The 18754-nt window shown below is 40.5% G+C and overlaps 2 protein-coding genes across 2 annotated transcripts in view; one reads left to right on the top strand and one right to left on the bottom strand.

The window, feature by feature from the left end:
* Positions 1-18754, top strand: part of ROR1 (receptor tyrosine kinase like orphan receptor 1) — a 418261-nt gene that overhangs the window by 58588 nt on the left and 340919 nt on the right. The gene's annotated exons all lie outside the window — the stretch shown is intronic.
* On the bottom strand, positions 9898-13709 carry LOC108532943 (cofilin-1-like). The gene is given in 4 exon segments (XM_017877269.1): positions 9898-10475; positions 11493-11589; positions 13008-13119; positions 13672-13709. Coding segments are annotated over 4 exon segments (825 nt in total).

The raw sequence follows: 18754 nt of genomic DNA, 5'->3' as shown, positions 1-18754 counted from the left end.
ATCAGAGTAAATTTCAGACAGAAACAACCCAAACTTTTTCCAGCAATATTTGGACTTCTGGTTGCCTGCCTTCCTTCCTTCCTTCCTTCCTTCCTTCCTTCCTTCCTTCCTTCCTTCCTTTCTTTCTTGAGTGATCTATCTAAGAGAATAGTTAGCACATGTGCATATTTACACACTGATTTTTTTTTCTAGTTATGTCCTTGAATGTTGCAAATATAAAGACTATGCTTTACAAATATTTATGGCTTCTGGCATGCTTAGGAATAGTGAAATTACATCAATGCTTTCCGTCCCAAGGGCTTTTATTTGACTTTTCTTCTTTTTTGGTTTTTTTGTTTTTTTCCGACTCAGGGAGAAAGCTCAGTTAGTTACTGACCTGGCATTGCTTTCTCTCTAACATCCTGTGTAGCTTTTGTCCTCTCCATCTAAGCAGGCTGTTAAGCTCTTGTAGTAAGAAAGATGTTACCCTGAGCTTAGACCCTCTTGGTGGAGCTGAGATGGAGAGGCCTCAGGAAGCATGGGGCATTTGAGCTGAGGGTTGGCAGGGTCTCCTTCAGATATTTAAAATGGGTTATTCTGAGCCTGCAAACTAGAGGGTCTAGTGTGGTGTCTCTAGAATAATTACTTTTGTACCCCTAGATGAATTAAAAAGTAATTATACTGAGTGTTTTATCCTGCCTGTATACAGATATATAAGATTCCATGTTTCTAGTTGGTGTTACTGTTAAGAACAGAATATGTTTCAAACATATTTGATTTTATTAAATTAGTTTACCCTGTAGATATAGGAGGGGTACTGCTGTTTACATGCTGAATCTTAACAAAACTATAAAATAGCGTTTTTTTAAAATGGCAGCTCTTCTGCTCTGATGCTTTGACAATGAATGTTATCTCTTTTTGTTTCTATGATGAGCACATGGGACTTAGCCTTACTCTTAAAATTGATTTTTCCAAAACCAAGAGTCATTAAATTTCTTCCTCTGAGACAAAGTATTCAGGCCTCCTCCTCTTCTAGCACTAGTCTAGAAAATGTGGTTAGTCTTTCCATGTGGGAGTTCTTGTGCTTTGTGCATTGGCTCCAAGATGGCAAGTGGACTCCTGTTCCAAGATCTAGGCCCAAGGCATTCCGATGGGCTCACCTGGACTTGTATATAATGACCAGAAGGAATTGGTCTGGACTGCCATTACCGCCAGCCACTACCTGGTCAGTTCTGCTTGGGAAATGGCTCTAATCAACATTCTTCAAGAGCTGCTGTTCATGGCTGCAGGTGGCAGGCCCGTGGATCAATAATTGGCTGGGGTGGTTGGCCCCACTGGTCAGCTTCCCTCCTTGAACCCGATCTACCTGTTGCTGCCTCCTCCGTCCTCCCCTAAAGTCACACAGCTTCAAATAAGGTGGTCTCATCTATTTTGGTGCTTTCCCTTCTTTCTTAATCTCCCATAATGGAAAAAGCACAGGTTCCAGAAGCCTGGTTTTAAATTCCAGCTCTGTTATTTATCAGCTTTGTGATTTTGGACAAGTGACTTAATCTCTCTGAACCCTTGCTCACTCATTTTAAAAAGATGCCACTCATCCCTATCAGAGCTGTTGAGAAAACATCATGCAAACCATCTTGTACAATGCCAGGCACAGAGAAGGCCTTCTGGAACAGGAATCCACACACACCTTACCAATTACTTTTTGAGTAGGTCAATTGCTAGCATGTCTCCAGAACCAAAAGATTAGTTGATCCTCCTTTCTTTGTGCCAGGCTCTGCCCAGGCCCAGGGGCTACAGAGATGAGTAAGAGGAAGTCCCTACCTATAAAGGCACTCCCAGTTTTGCTCAAATCCGTTTTCCAACAAATGTATTTTGATACCTACTATGTATAAAATTTATGTGCCTTTAGGGAGGATATTGAGATGATTCAGTTGCTCATTTATTCCTCGGTCATCTGTAGTGTGCCAGATATTCTTAGAAGCACTATGGGTAGAAACAACAGGCAAGACATTGTCTTTCCTTTTGAGAAGCTCATAGTGCAGTAAAATACTCTAAAGTATGGGAAAAGTAGATGGAAAGAGAATATGATTTCATTGTTAAAAGGCACTTGTGTTGTTGGACAATATAGGCTGCACACAGTAATGTGGATTTCATTTTTGCAAGTACTCAGATCTTGATAGAGCTTCATTGAGACCACCCTCTTCTTTTAAAGCTGAGGAAATGGAACTTGGGAGTGATTAATATGTCACACATTTAGGTAAAAGTAAAGCTGACACTAGCCCCACAGCAACTTTAATTTGTGTAGTGACTAAAGTGAAAACACTCTCTTCTTGATTCTGTTGTCTGCCAGCAGAGATTTTATAATTTGAAAACATTGTTCCTTAGGTGGCCCCAAGAGGTAGAATTTCAGATCTGCTGCTTGCTTTTTGTAAACTATTGCATTCCATCCTCCCAATAGCCCCACTGGGGTCAGGACCATTTTGAACTTAAAGAACTTGCTCAAGGTTACGCAACTTGATGTACAAAGTCAGGATTTGAATCCAGGTTTGCCTGATTCCAGAGTCCAAGCCCTAAGCCTCAACCCCATAGTCCATCCATGATTCACTCTCATTGTAGTATCTGATGGCTTTTGAGACTTTGTAGAAAAAAGCACATCTTATATCATTTTTAGGACCTGCTTATCTGAACCAGTGGGAAAACTACATTTATGAACCATAAATAGCATCTATAGATGTGGAATGCCAAGTGAGTTAGGATATATTAATAAATAGGAACAAAAAGTTATGACCAAAAGTTGTTTTCCTATAGCCAGTTTCTTAAGATTTCATAATTAGCAGGGGGGAATTCTGAATGGATGAGTATAAAAAGGCCTCTGCAGATAGCCCAAGAGACGATACTAAAGTCCAGAGGTTATAAACAGAAAGAGGAACACACACTGTAGATTTTTCTCTACTCCATGACATCTTTTTGCAGAAATTCTACACTTGGCACTAATCAGACCTAAAGTTAATTTCTTAAAATCACCAATGCCTTATTTAAAGAGGTTAACATTCTGCATGTAGCTGATCCACTACCAAACAAAAACACCCCTGGTTCTTTTGTGACCACTAATGCAATTGACTTTCTGGTTTTTAAAAAATGTCCCCTCCTATCCCTCCATCTTTGTCTCCCAATTAATTTGTGTTTATTTTGTAAAAAGCTTGTGGGCCTGTTGAGTTGATATCGCTAAAGGCTGACAACCACATAGAGGTACCTCTTACAGTGATGAAGTGTGTGTGCCTGTTTGAATTATCTGTTAACCAGCATCAAGACGTTGGTGCCCTGTCTTGGATGAATGGCAGGGGAGGCTGAGCTTTACTTGGCCAAAGCAGCAGGGGTCTAAGAGAATGTTTCTGTTCCCCATAAAGAAAGGTAGTCAATCATCTGTACTTTCCACTGAACTCCAGTTTCTATCCAGCTTTGAAAATTGTGCTTACCCTATAAGAGCCACATGACAAGTGTTCAGTATGTCAGATTTGTTTTCTTTTTATACTGTGTATGAATTTGACCTCCACAGTAGGGCTGCGTTAATTTCCCAAAGCTCTTCCAATAATTGTATTCTTTTTTAAAAAATATGCATACTCTTATTCTTTTTCGGATTGTGTTATGGCTGGTGTTTTGAAAGTGGTTAAAGCGTTACTGGTGGCATATGGAGCAATGTGTACATGATGCACATTTCCAGATGGAAACAGCCTCCAAAGTTCACTATGTAGTTTGTGTAGCTATTCTAGTCATTTCGTTGGACTGAACTCAGTACTTTCTGGCCAGTAGAGTAGGTTTTTTTCTCTGACAAAATTAAGTTTGGATAACCTTTTCTGAAAAGCAGTTTCAGTGTGTCATATTGACATTTATATTGATAATTAATTGTTTGTGGCGCCAAAAGAAAGTGTGTATTTTTGCTTGAGGCCAGGAGTTCCAGACCAGCCTGGCCAACGTAGTGAGACCTTGTTTCTACAAAAAATACAAAAATTAGCTGGGCACAGTGGCGTGTGCCTGAAGTTCCAGCTACTTGGGAGGCTGGGGTGGGAGAATCAATTGAATCCAGGAGGTCGAGGCTGCAGTGAACCGTGATCCTGCCACTGCACTTTAGCCTGGGTGACAGAAACGAGATTCTGTCTCTTAAAAATTAAGTATGCATGTAATTGTGTATGAGCTAAGTTACTCTTCCTGTCACATTTGTATGGTAGCTACAGTCAGGCACTGCATAATCATCTTTCTGTCAACGTTAGAACTGCATATAAGATGGTGGTCCAATAGGGTTATAATGGAGCTGAAAAACTCCTAGAGAGGCTGTAGTTGTTGTAATGTTGTAGTACAGTGCGTTACTCATGTGTTTGTGGTGATGCTGGTGTAAACAAACCTGCCCTGCCAGTCCTGTATAACTATAGCACTGCCAGTTATATACGTATACCTAATTGTATACTGATAATAGTATACTTGATACTTGATAATAGTAATAAACAACTATGTTACTGGTTTGTGTATTTACTATACTTTTTATTATTGTTATTTGAGAGTGTACTGCTTTTGCTTCTAAAATAAAACATTACCTGTAAAACAGCCTCAGGCAAGTCCTTCAGGAGGTATTTCAGAAGAAGGCGTTGTTATTGCCCCTTGAAGAGCTTCTAGGGGACAATACGTGGAGGTGGAAGACAGTGATATTGATGATCCTGACCCTGTTGTAGGCCTAGGCTGATGTGGTGTATTTTTAACTTAAAAATGTTTAAATAGAAAAAAGCTTATGAAATAAGGATATAAAGAAAATATTTTTGTACAGCTGTACAATGTGTTTATGTTTTAAGCTAAGCATTACAAAAGAGTCTAAAGTTAAAAAATAAAAACTTTATAAAGTAAAAAAGTTACAGTAAGCTAAGTCTAATTTATTACTGAAGAAGCAAAAATACTTTATAAATTTAGTGTGGCCTAGGTGTCCAGTGTTTATAAAGTCTACAGTAGTGTATAGTAATGTCCTATGCTTTCACTTTTACTCACACCGATTCACCCAGAGCAACTTCTAATTCCTGTAAGCTCCATTCATGGTAAGTGCTCTCTACAGGTGTAACATTTTTAATCTTTTATACTGTATTTTTACTGCATCTTTTATATGTTTAGGTATGTTTAGCTATACAGATACCATTGTGTGACAGTCGCCTACAGTGTTCAGTGTGGTAACGTGCTGTACAGGTTTGTAACCTAGGAGTGATAGGCCATATCGTAAAGCCTAGGGGTGGAGTAGGCTGTACCATCTAAGTTTGTGTAAGTACGCTCTATGATGTTCACATGACAGCAAGCATATCAACTAAGGACGCTTTTCTCAGAACATATCTCTGTTGTTAAGCGACGCATGGCTGTAATTCATGCATTAATTGGTTACCTGTACCCTCTATTTAGGGCTTAAAAAGTCAGATCTATCCATCTAAGATGCTTTTAAGTAACATTTACCTTAAAGAAATAGATGGTTCATTGGTTTAAAGAAAGAGACAGCTGAATTGGACGGGGAAGCCAGGTTTTGACTGTATTTCTAAGAGGAGCTATTCTGTAATGTTTTGGTAAAAGAATGTCTGTCTCCATATCTATCTATCTATCTATCTATCTATCTATCTATCTATCTATCTAGTTTGGCATCTATTCACTAATCTGTCTGTAATACAAATATTCTGAATACTTAAAAAGTATAAGAAGGCTCTGTAGTGCAATGGATAGCACATTGAACTTTTTTGTTTTTATATTGATTTACTGCAATTAAAAAATAATATATGTATCAAAGAAAATTCAGAAAATAAAGAAACATTGAGAAGGTGAAAGACTATTAAATCTCCCCAGGCTCAAATTATTAACACAAAAAATCACTTTTAATATTTTGGTACATTTCCATCAGGCTTTTTTGCCCTATGCATACATTTTCATCCATAAATGTAATCATCTTGTCGATGCTATTTTGTAGCAAGTTTTTTTTTTTCACTTAATATATAATACTATTTTTTCAAGTCTTTATAGCTATTGTTTTTCTTTTTTTTCTTAAGATTGGGTCTTTCTATGTTGCCCAGGCTGTACTTGAACTCCTGGGCTCAGGTGATCCTCCTGCCTCAGCCTCCTGAGAAGCTGGGACTTCAGGCGCATGCAACCTTGCTTGGCGAAATGTTATCTTTAGTGTTTTGTGTGATATAACACTGAGTGAGCACAGCCTACATGGTTTATTTAGCCATTACTCAGTGGTTGGATATTTAGGGTATTTCATCATTATTGTCTTTGAAAACTAAATAAAACAAAATTTGATGAAAGTCCAAGGTGGCCCAACACAGTGGCTGAATATATCCCATCAGTCTGTTACATTATTCACGTGTAAAGGGAAAAACAACCCCCTAAAACTCTGCATCTGAGAGGAGTATATATTAAATTAAGCTTAAGGAAGTGCTTAAGTAGAAAATGAGAGTTGGTAAATGGAGTCATTTTATTTCATAAAGGTGCCTCAGAGCTTTAAGCCCAAACCCCTACACTTTGAGTCACTTTGGATTTTGTGCATCCGTCCATGATGCACCGTGATTTTGTCTTACACAGTGTTCAGTGAGACACATTAAATCTTCCTTCCTTCACAGTTGTCAGAATCTGTGAAATAGGACCCGAGCAAACCTAGAAAAGTCTCTCTGCTTGTCTGTTTAGATTTTTTTTTTTTTTTTTTTTTTGAGATGGAGTTTGCCTCTTGTCACCCGGGTTGGAGGGCAATGGTGTGATCTCAGCTCACTGCAACCTCTGCCTCCCAGGTTTGAGCGATTCTCCTGCCTCAGCCTCCCCAGTAGCTGGGACTGCAGGTGCAGGCCACCATGCCTGGCTAATTTTTTTGTATTTTTAGTAGAGACGGGGTTTCACCATGTTGACCAGGCTGGTCTCGAACTCTTGACCTCAGGTGATCCACCCACCTTGGCCTCCCAAAGTGTTGGGATTACAGGTGTGAGCCTCTGCACCTGGCCCTGTTTAGATATTTTAAAACAATCTTTCAATTCTGAGTAGAATAGTATTTGTATAATAGTTTTGAGTTGAAGGCAAATACTTTCAAAGAGTTCAGTTCTTTTCTTTTCAAAATGTAAGTTATAAAAATGCATGATTCTCCCTGAGGAGCCAGCTAGGCATCAGACTCTGGAGCCAGACAGCCTGGGTTTATTTCCTGCTCCACCACTTTCTGCTGGGTGAACCTGGGTAAGTTACCTGACTTGCCTGGGTGTCAATTTTCTCATCTAGAAAATGGGAATAATACTATTCACTCATAGGTTTGTTGGGCTGGTTTAAATAAGTTAAAACACAGTGGTAACTACTGCTGTTCTCAACAGGTTCCTAAGGGTCTGCGTTTCTAGTGCTTTAGCACTTCAATGGCATTTATAATGTTCTGCACTATCCTTCACTGAGTGGTTTTTCTATGAGTAGTTCTTTGAGTATTTCTTCCCCAGTCAGTTTATAATGATGGTAATCATACTGCCCACCACTTTTGATGGAGTATTATAATACGCACTCTACATGTATTACAAAATGTAAGTCTCATTGCCTTTTATGAGGTATGCGTTTTCACTATTTTCTTTTTACAAGTTTAGTAACTAAAGGTTGTAGAGGTTAAGTAACTTGCTCAAGGTCATAAAATTGCTAAATCTGGAACTTGGAACTAAATTCTGGTCTGGTATATGTGCCACCACCCTACTTTTGTAATTTCCTTTAAGGAAGGGACTTTTATGCTTTTTAGATCCCTTACAGATTTCAGCACAGTTCCATGAACATAGTAGATGCTCAGTAAGGTTTTTTTTTTTTTTTTTTTTTTAATTTGAGATGAAGTCTTGCTCTGTCGCCAGGCTGGAGTGTAGTGGCACAATCTCGACTCACTGCAACCTCTGCCTCCCGGGTTCAAGCAATTCTCCTGCCTCAACCTCCCGAGTAGCTGGGACTACAGGTGCGTGCCACCATGCCCGACTAATTTTTGTGTTTTTGGTATAGATGGAGTTTTACCATGTTGGCCAGGATGGTCTTGATCACTTGACCTCATGATCCGCTAGCCTCAGCCTCCCAAAGTGCTGGGATTACAGACATGAGCACTGCGCCCAGCCAGTTTTTTGTGTTTTTAAATGAATGAAGGTAGAAGTGATCCTGTGGATAGTAGAATTTTTTTCTCCAGTAAGATAACCAACAATACTGCTTTTTAATCAATGAAATTATGAGTCTTAGAATTTTGTTCTGCTTCCATATTACATCTATGAGATGATGAATTTGTAATTATTTGTGTATGAAACTGGTTGTAATTCACGTGAAAAAGATGTACAGACCCTGTATTTGAGACTCTGATTTGAGAAAACCTGAATTAGCATTACTTCGATAACCGCTGAAGCAATTATAATTTAAATAAAGGATACAACTAATTCTGGATCTGTTTTTAGCTATTTCATTGACACACTTTTATTGAGCATATACATTGTGCAAAGCTCTCTGCAGGGGACTAAGGATTTGAGGATGAATATGATGGTTTCTATATGTAAGAGGATTTTATCCAATATCATGGGTTTAGCTACACCCTGATGCTAATGACCCCCATATATCTTTAACCCCAGCCCTTACCCTTTTGTCTTCATTATTCAGCTCTGTGTTGGATACTTCCACATGGATGTCTCATAGATCTCCAGACTGAATTATTATCTCATCCCCAGCACACACTATGCCTCATTACATATTAAATTCTTGTACCTGTTCTATATTCCACCTCTGTTGGTGACACCACTGTCTAAAGTAACCATTCAAACCGCTGTCCAAACTTCAACCTTCAAACAAACAAAAAAGCCACAAGTAATCTTTGATTCCATTCTCTCCCTAGCATTCTACATTTGGCCATTCACCAATCCTGCTGATTTTTTCCCGCTAAATATCATCAAGAACTGTGAAGGATTTGAGACTTTATCTTACTTGCAAATGAACTTGCCTGCCTCAGTTACATGGATGCTGGCAAAAGACTAAGGATTCCTGGGTTAAAGACAAAGAACGTTATTAGTCATAGCAATAGCAATAGCCAGAGTGTTTCTCCAAGACCCAACTCCCATAGGATGTCATGAAGACGGCCAGGTGACATCCATACATGCAGTGCATTGTGTTACAGGAGAGGAATTCTGAACTTAAGGAAACCAAATCTTTTATATTGGGTTACAAAGATGCTTCACCTTTGCTCCAGAGGGAGATCATTTCTTCCAAGGCTGTTCTCCATATTAACATCTTTGAAAAGTTAGTCTGGAAATAAGGGCAGCCTGTGCTTTGCTCACAAGATATGCAGAAACTGAAGGGACTCATGGAGAATGTCTCCCAACAAATACTTCTTGCATCTGTTCCCTCTGCTCCTTCTTCTTTTTTTTTTTTTAATCAAAGGTCCCTTACTGGTCGTGCTTCCGTGAGTAGCAGTGACCAGGGGAAAAGGGAGGGGAACCAGCCGTCACAGGGAGGCGTCATCTCCACAACATTCCATTTATACACAGAACTAAACAGACAAACACAGGGTCACTACTGCGGTTAGAAGTTGGCAGCAGAGGAAAGGGGAGGAACAGATGGGGAGTGGGGATGTTGTTAAAAAAAATACAGGCCACCCCCACAACTGGGGTGCCTGGGGGGAATTTGGTTTGCTTCCACCCAAGAGGAATCAGAAGATCAAAAGCAGTTTGGGAAGACTAGAACCATCAGGGATGGAGGGAGGAGGAAAATCCGGGGGTAGGGGGGTCTGTTTGGCAACTGGGGTGAAGGGATTGCACTCCCTCTGCTGGGATCCTCCCCAGCGCTTCAGGTCTGAGAGGAAGGGAAGAGCCTGCAACCCCCAATGGCAGATGTGGGCCTGCCAGATGCTCCAGGCAGGGGACCAGAAGGGGCTCACAAAGGCTTGTCCTCCAGGGAGATGACCGTACTGCCCCCCAGCTTCTCTGCCAGGGTGCAGCAGTCCTTGACCTCCTCATAGCAGTTTGCATGTAATTCATGCTTGACCCCTGTCAGGTTCTTCTTGATGGCGTCGTTGGAGCTGGCATAGGTCATTTTGCTGTTAAGGGGCGCAGACTCAGGGACCTAGAAGATAAACACCAGGTCCTCCTTCTTGCTCTCGTTGGTCCTGTAGGTTGTGTCATAGAGGGCGTAGTGGCAGTCCTTATCTGGCAGCATTCTGACAAAGGTGGTGTAGGGGTTGTCGATGGTCTGGCCCACATTGCCCACCAGGATCTTCTTGATGACGTTCTTCTTGTCCTCACCAAGGCAGAAGAGCACCACCTTCTTGTGCTTCTTCACCTCCTCTGGCATTGAAGACTTATGCACCTTCATGCCATTGAACATGTTCATGACACCATCAGACAGCCACACTGGAGGCCATGTTTCCAGAAGCGAAAAGGAGAGGTCTCGGAGAGCCGCAGAAGACGAGAGCTCTGCAGCCGCTGCCGGGACCTGACTGCCCTCTGCTCCTTCTTTGCACCATTAGATGAGGCTGCACATTGCTCATAGGAAGACTGCAACAACTTTTTAGCTGATTTCCCTGAGTCTGGGTGGGTCCCTCTTCATATCAGTCCTCCACACCTTGCTGAAGTAGCCTCCTGAGACACAGATCTGACTCTTTCCTGCTTAAAGCCATTTACTGCCTGCCTGTTGTCTATAGGAAAGGCCCAAGCTCCTTAGCATGACACCAAAAGGGTTTTCAGACCAGCCCTTGCTGATCCGTCTAACGTTAGGGGGGCAGCATATCAGAGTGATTATCTCCTTTACTGCCCCAGTGGCTTAACCTTTGTAGCCTCGTTTCCTCATTGCTAACATTAGGATGATAAAATCTACCTCATGGGTTGGTGAGAATTAATCAGCTCACACAGGGTTAGCCCTCAGTAAATGTTGGCTGTTATGGTTGTGTTTTTCCACTCTCTGCCTCACACTTTAGATCAGGCTACATGGTTTTCTGCTCACTCTGTGTCCCTTTTCACCGTGGTTAGTGCCTTTATTCCTGCCACCCACTCTTCTTGCAATGTCCTCCAAACCCTATTGCCAGGCTTCACGCTGGTTAGGCACATCCTCTTCCTTCTCTTGGATGCTCCATGCACATGTCGGCTATTGAGCTATAAATATCTACTAGTAAGTCAGTTGTTGCTGCTAGACTATTAACTTTATGGGGATGGGGGTTGTTTTATTTGTCTTTGTGTTGCTAGCACATAGCATGTGTTGAAGAAAGTGGTGGATGAATACACGAAAGAACAAAAGGAATTCATTGTCTGTTAGGGTGTTTGGGGTCTAGGGATGAAGGGTGGAAGGCAGCTAAGTAGCTTAATAATAACAGGTGAGAGAATCTGGGTAAAGTTGGGGCTGAGGTGAGAATTAGGCCCTATAGGAGTCCAGTGTAGGGAGTTTGCTTGTTGAGTGTGGTGCATGTGGTGAGGCAGCCTGTTTAAAGTTACCTCCTCAATGAAATAAAGCAGTCCCTTCTAGGCAATCTTAATTACTCCCTTTCCTGAAAGAATCTATTGCAATTGGAAGGTCATGCAATCTGCCTTCTTGTAAGATCTTCAATTCCTCGGAATACAATGAATTCTCTATTACCTGGAGGAGGGGGTAGAAAGGAGCTTCTTTTTAATTAAATTGTCTCTGCAACAGAAAGTGACTTTTCCCAGCCTTTTGAAGTCTTCCAGTTGTCCTGAGCCTGGCTCAAATCACTCTCCTTGAATTCATTGTTACATTAGTGCACCCTGCATTGTGAGTTATAATTTAATGTGAGCATATCTAATTCCCTAATGAGATGGAGACTCTTTGGGAGTTTATGTTTTTTTTCCTGAAATATTTAATGTCATGCTTTTGAATTAGGAAGGCCTTCTACATATATTTATAGACTGGGTGAGTTTCTCCATATATGTGTTAAGAACTTTCAAATAATTAGAACACAGCCTCAATTTCAGAATGCCAATGATCTTCTCCAGGGCTTCAGCGTCCCTGAAAGAACAGTTACTCAGGGCCTATTATTAAATGTTTAAGGTGCCATTTTTTATTAACTTTGAAATAAAAACAAGTATTTGGAAAATATTGATAAATGAACAAACAAAAAAACCTGATGTAACCCTACTAGTAGTTGTGATAACTACTATTATAATAGTATTTGGAGTATGTCTCTATAGTCTGTCTTCCTTGGCTTCATGTTTTTGCGTCTCTGTCTCTTTCAATGAGTGAGGTCATCTTTTATCACTCATCTGGCAATCTGTTTTCTTCTCCTTAACATCAGTAACATCAGTAGATATTTATTAAAAGTGATGATGCTGGAGAATTTCTTTTAGGTTCCTGTTTCAACCCGTAACCCACTGTTTTGCCTTTTTTATTTTTTACCACTGCCTGCCTTTTTTTTTTTTGATTTCTGTTTGTCTCTCTGGATTTACCCACTATTGTGTTCTGATCTCTGATACCTGCATGCATCTTCATAGTAACTTCCAACTTTTGGAAGTGTCTGCTGTGCCCCAGATATTTGTATGTCTTTTACCTGCTTTAAATATCTAGTTTTGGATAGACTGGATATTTGTAATCTCCATTTCACAGATGAGGAATTTGGTGTAGAGATTTAGTAATTTATAAAAGATCATGAAGCTTAGATGGAGCCTGAACTTATGTTTTTATACTCAGCACCTCCTCTAGTATGTGAAACTGCCGTCTTTAGCTTCAGACTTCTTCTGGAATACTGGTTTTTGGGTGCCGTGTCTAATCAGTTTTCAGCTCTGCAATATTCCTTGAAGGGCACCGCAACCCACACCCTGGGACCAGCATAGTGAATTTTATATTTTTTTATATTTTTTATTTGAGAGAGAGAGAGAGACAGAATGTGTGTGTGTGTGTGTGTGTGTGTGTGTGTGTGTGTGTGTGTTTGAGAAATCAGCTGTGGTTCTTGCTTTCACTCCTCATGATGAGGCCTGCCCCTCACATCTGTTTTCAGCCCCTGTTCCTCAATACCAGAGTTATTTTCTATTAACTCAACGCACCTTTTCTTTGTCATTCTTGTCAATTTTCCCTCCAGCCACCTGCACGGTCTCTGGCTTGCTCTCAGGCTGTGAGTAAGTTCTTTGTATACTTGCTGTTTTCGATAACCTCAGCCTAAGATTTAATGTCAAGGTGGGGGCCCTATTAAAGATGCCATGAATCATCCTTTCTTTGTTTGAAGATTTCCGTGTTGGCAAGTGGGCAGATAGAAGTAGCTGTAGGTTTCCCAACCAGATGTACTGGTAGCTGAGATGCGGGCATTCAGCTGAAGTACATTCCTATCATTATTTGGCAAAGAAAGAGCCACTGAGATTAAGAGCATGATCCTTGCTTGTGATCTGGCTTCATCAACAGAATCATAGAGCCTCTGTGTTGGAAAGGGACTTAAAATCATCTGCAACTGCATGGCTCGATACTTGAAGGAACTGAGGCAATAGATAAAGGAAGTGATGTAACGTTATAGAATGCTAAGCCTTCAAGGGACTTTTGACATGACCTAACTCTGCACTCTTATTTTATGGGGAAGAATAGTGAGGCCTCGAGAAGCTCACTAACACTCCTAATGAGGCACAGCATGTTACTGCAGAGCAAGGACTCTACTGACTACAGGACATGGGCCCTGGAGGTGAAGTCGCTAAGGGGGATCTGTAGGATTTGGCTGGTTACGAGAGCTCCCCGACTGTCTCCTCCAGGCTGGCTTCCATGGGCCTCTGTTGAACTATCAGTCCGGTGTTCTTGCCTCTGTCCCCACAGCCCTGTGGAGGTCTTCTTCCACCTGACAGATGGTGACTGCCTTGTCCAGAGTGGTGGGAGTGAGGGAAACAGTGAGGGGAAATTGGGAAACAGGAAGCCAGGGAGAGGAGCAAGAGGTGTTGGGGCTGTACATGCTGGCTCCGTGCCTTGGTGTTATGTGTTTCTAGAGGGTTTTAACTTTGTAGTAAAGACAGAACTTGGGGAGAAATTCTCCCTGTGGTGGGACAGGAGTGTTCACAGCCTTCACAAAGTATTCCCCGCAAGAACTACTCATCCTTCACGGCCTACTTCCATCATAGCAGTTCAGTCTTCTGCTGTTTCTTCTGGTACCAGCCTATGAATTGGGCAAGGAGAAAGATCAAGTTTGTAAAGAGATCTTTCTGGTCCTTCCAGTAATAAAGCCCCTTGGACAAGGGCCAGGGAGATTCATCTCCCAGAGACTCCTGTGCTCTAGGTGGTGGTAGAGGCTTCCTGCCAAAAGGATCTGAGGCAGAGGACGTGGATGGTGCCATGCTGGCGTCTTTGTGCATCTGGCAGCGCAACAAAGAACTTCTGTCTGCCCTGCGAGGCTGGGTCGATAAAACCCACTTCAATTGAAAGCCACCACACTTTAGCAACTTGATAATTAAAATTCTAATATGTGAATTAAAGAAAACAAGGGGCTGTGTTCCTACCATTTTAAAATACAGCTGCAGTGATTCCACTATTGTTTCCTTTGACAGAGCTGTGGTTTTCCTATACACCTTTGTTTGAGGCTTTGATTCAGATATGCTCCCTGCGGCTAATAAGTCCCATGTGTCTACTCACTCGTTAGATGGTGTGGGGGGATGATTCTTCTATGATGTGGAGAATCAAAGATTGTGTCTTCAAGTTATGTGAGGTGGCTAAGTGGCATCTCATCAAGAGCAGAGGTAAAAACAAAACTCGTGGAAAAGGTACTTCCTGAGCTCCCTTTTTGTTTCCTGAATGATTTAAAACAATAAAGGCCAAATCGAAGAGAAAACCGGTGCAGCCAATACCTGGACCTACAGACTGGTTTATTTTCGTGAACACTCTGGGAAAATGGCTACTTGTCGCTTTCTGTTGTTAATAAAGAGGTCACTTTATCATTAGGCCTTTGAATCTGTATTTAATGGCTAAAGCAGATGGTTATAATTTCTGACTTGGTGTGGCCACCTTATTAATAAAAAAGAACTGATGGAGACAAAAAGGCGTCTTCATTTTTAACTCCAGAAGCATAACACAAATGCTTTCCAGTCTTTCTTTGTGTGGAGAGCAGACCGAGTGACTGCAGTAAGATCCTGTTACACATTTGAAAAAAGACTTTGCAGAGTGGAGGTAACTCAGTTTGAATCCTTCTTTTGTTAAACTTTAAAAGAACGCTATAAATATATGCCCCTTTTCTTGAAGAAGGTATTTCGAAGGAAGCTTCAGGATTATATTTAGAAGTCAATTAATATTTTAATAACATAAGGAAACTAAAAAACACCTAATTTATTTCAAATCATGGAGGCCTGTGGTACTTTCTAAAATTATTCTTTTTGCTTAAACTACTATGAACTGCTTTTTTGGATTTAGTTACTAGGCTTAGATGAATGTGCCATGTATCTTATTTTGGTTATTTTAAAATTCATTTGGAATTTAAAAAAATCAATAATGGCACAAACGTCTGGCAGTGGATTTCTGCTTGATTTCATCAAGCCTGTATATTCCCCTGTAATGATCAGGAGTTTGAAATCATGGTTATCATCCTGGAAATTTTTTGTCCCCGAAGGGACAAACCTACATTCGTGAAGACAGAATGATTTAGAATCTTAATGTACCCAGTCAACCGAGTGAACAGAGCAGAAAAATGCTGCGAATTCTTCATGTAGGCTCAGAAGAGCTCTTTAATTCACTTAGATACCTAAAGACTTACTGATATGTCAGGCTGTGGGCAGCGTCCTGGGGTCTGTTATGGCAATGAACTCCTGGTCCTTAGGTGACAAGAATGGGATGAGTGTGCTATGCCTGGCTCTGAAATAAAGAAAAAACATGGAATGTTAAGGATCTTAAAGTCTTCAAGGGTTTCTTTGCCCACTTGTTTTCAATCTTTTTTTAATTAATGATGTCTGTCAGAGCTGTCCATGGACTCACATTTAGAAGTGGTTTGAATTTCAAATTATCAATGGTAATTATTGTTTTCTATTTTCATTAACCAAAGGCATGTATAGCAACCCATTCAGTTCATTCATTTATTGTTTTTATTGTTTATTCTTCAATATTTAGCCTGTATTTACTTTTGGCTTGGCACCATGCCAAGAGTTTGTGATGGCCATCAGACTTGTTTAGAATGCCTAAAATAGGGTCAGGAGCAGTGGCTAACACCTGTAATCCCAGCATTTTTGGAGGCCGAGGCCGGAGGATCACTTGAGCTCAGTAGTTTGAGACCATCCTTGGTGACATCGTGACACCTCATTTCTACGAAAATGTAAAAAGTTAGCCGGGTGTGGTGGTGTGTGCCTGTGGTCCCAGCTACTCCAGAGGCTGAAGTAAGAAGATCACTTGAGCCCAGGAGGTCAAGGTTGCAGTAAGCAGTGATGGTACCCCACACTCCAGCCTGAATGACAGAGTGAGACCCTGTCTCAAAATAAATAAATGAATAAAAATAACTAAAATGCTCCAAAACAGTAGATGGATTTTTGTTTTTCCTCCCATCTCAGATTCCTGGATATCTAGACCAATCCATGGCTAAGCCATCATGCTTTGTTTTCTTTTTCAACCTCTGATATATTTTAAGTACACAGAAAAGCAAACAAAAGTGACAAAACCCATTTCAGATAAAAATATTTTTTATTTGTTTCAGATTTTTAAAAGAAATAAAACATTATAGATACAACAAAAGCTCCCAGTGTACCCCTCCCAAATCCTGTCTCTTTTCTTCTCCAGAGATAATCTCTCTTCTAAATGTGATGTCTTTTCATTCCCATGCATGTTTTATATTTTGCTCTCTGTGCATAAATGCACTAATAGGGCTACTAAAATAGTGCTTTGCCTATTTTTAAATTGTGTATAAATGGGAACTTACTGGACCTGTCATACATCTTGCTATTTTTGTTTTTGATATTAACTTTGTTAATTTAGGAATTGCATGTTGATCTAAGAAGTTATTTTAGTACTGTGCAGTAAGTATGCACAGCAACTAAATCACAATTAATGTACCCATTCACCTGTCTTCATTTTTTGTGTATTATAAACAACGCTGCCATGAAAACTTTGACTTGTCTTTCTGTAAAAACGTGCGAACTTTTTCTAGGCCAAATACCTAGGAATAGAATAGAGTATGCATGTCTTCGGCTTCCCTAGGTGCTGCGGAATTGCTCTCCAACAGCCTTATGCCAGTGTGAGCTCCTTCCTGCAGGATATAAGTTCCCATTGCTCTTTACCCTTTCTAACTCTTGGTATTGGAAGTATTTTTAGATTTTGCTTATTCAACAGGTATGAGAGAAACTATCACAGTTTGGATGTATAAAGATATGTCAAGTTGAGTAAAGATGTTAGAGCAAAGAGGAGATTTTTTTTTTTCCTTTTCCTCCTGTTCTAGCTATATTGTTCTAGCTATATTATAGGGCAGATATGAGTTTCTGCTTGAGTAGAATTATCCTCATCAAAGCCTACTTTGGCCCTAATTAGTTTGCTATACATCCATTGTACACAGAACACATTATATACCTTTCTAAGGAACTGAAGAAACAAAGTCCAAACTTATAGAACCTATGTTGGGGGTGCATAGCAGGAGATACTGGGGCCCAATTTACAGTGGGTTCATTGCACTGGCCAGTGAATTCAGGGGCCTTGCTCTCTATACCAGCAGAGATTGCTGCCTGGGTGGCTCTTTGGGTGTTTGGTTTGTTTATTTGTTTTTTGTTTGTTTGTTTTGAGATGGAGTCTCACTCTGTCTCCAAGCTGGAGTGCAGTGGCATGATCTAGGCTCACTGCAACTTCCATCTCCCGGGTTCAAGTGATTGTCCTACCTCAGCCCCCCAAGTAGCTGGTACTATAGGCGCATGCCACCATGCCCAGCTAATTTTTGAATTTTAAGTAGAGACGGGGTTTCACCATGTTGGCCAGGATGGTCTCAATTTCTTGACCTCGTGATCTGCTAGCCTCAGCCTCCCGAAGTACTGAGATTACAGGTGTGAGCCACCGTGCCCAGTTGCTTTTTGGATTTTAATGTCCATAAACTGAGAGATTGCATTAGTCATTCCTTCTTCAAGTGCAGATTTTCTTTTCTGCTTTCAAAATTGCATGCTTCTAAGTGGCGTTGACCCTTGTTACTTTAAAAGTCTTAAAATCACTAATACTTAATTGGTATTGAGAACAGAAGAACTTAATGCAGGAGCCACCACTAAGTGGAGAGCAGTTAAAAATGCTAAGAAGTCACCTTCAAAATTCTAGTCTAATTAAAATTATGTAAAAAAAGACCACCATCACTTGTGTATAAAGATGACAGGGAAAAATAACAATGAATAGACTGTGGGTGATTATTCCCCTTGTTGCCATACTTTTCTGTTTTCCAAAGTTTTTTTAATGGTCATGGAGTAATATCCTTGGAAGAAAATAATAAGCATATGCAAACAATTATAAGCTCATTTGGTAGGAAAATAAGAAAGTGATTTACACAAAACATATGCTGGGCAAAGGAGAGAACACCTGTATATGAAAAATGATTTGTAATGATTTTGTAAATAATCCTATAATCCTTCCTTGGGTTAAGGTTGGTGGATGATAAGTGTTTTTCTTTAGGTTTTGCTGTTGGAAAGATCCAGGGAAGATGGAAGACAACTAGACTGGCATCTTACCTAAAAGCAGTGGTATAGCAGGTGGTAGAACAATTTGAGCTTCTCTCATTGGGTTTTAAGACCAAAGATGGAACGTGTCTGAAAATAATAAGAGCTATTTATGACAAACCCACAGCCAGTATCATACTGAATGGGCAAAAACTGGAAGCATTCCC

The sequence above is a fragment of the Rhinopithecus bieti genome, unplaced genomic scaffold, assembly GCF_001698545.2.
Source record: "Rhinopithecus bieti isolate Rb0 unplaced genomic scaffold, ASM169854v2 scaffold_6380, whole genome shotgun sequence".
NCBI classification, from domain to species: domain Eukaryota; kingdom Metazoa; phylum Chordata; class Mammalia; order Primates; family Cercopithecidae; genus Rhinopithecus; species Rhinopithecus bieti.
Note: the sequence above shows the minus strand (reverse complement) of the source record. Positions and strands in the feature narration are given on the sequence as shown.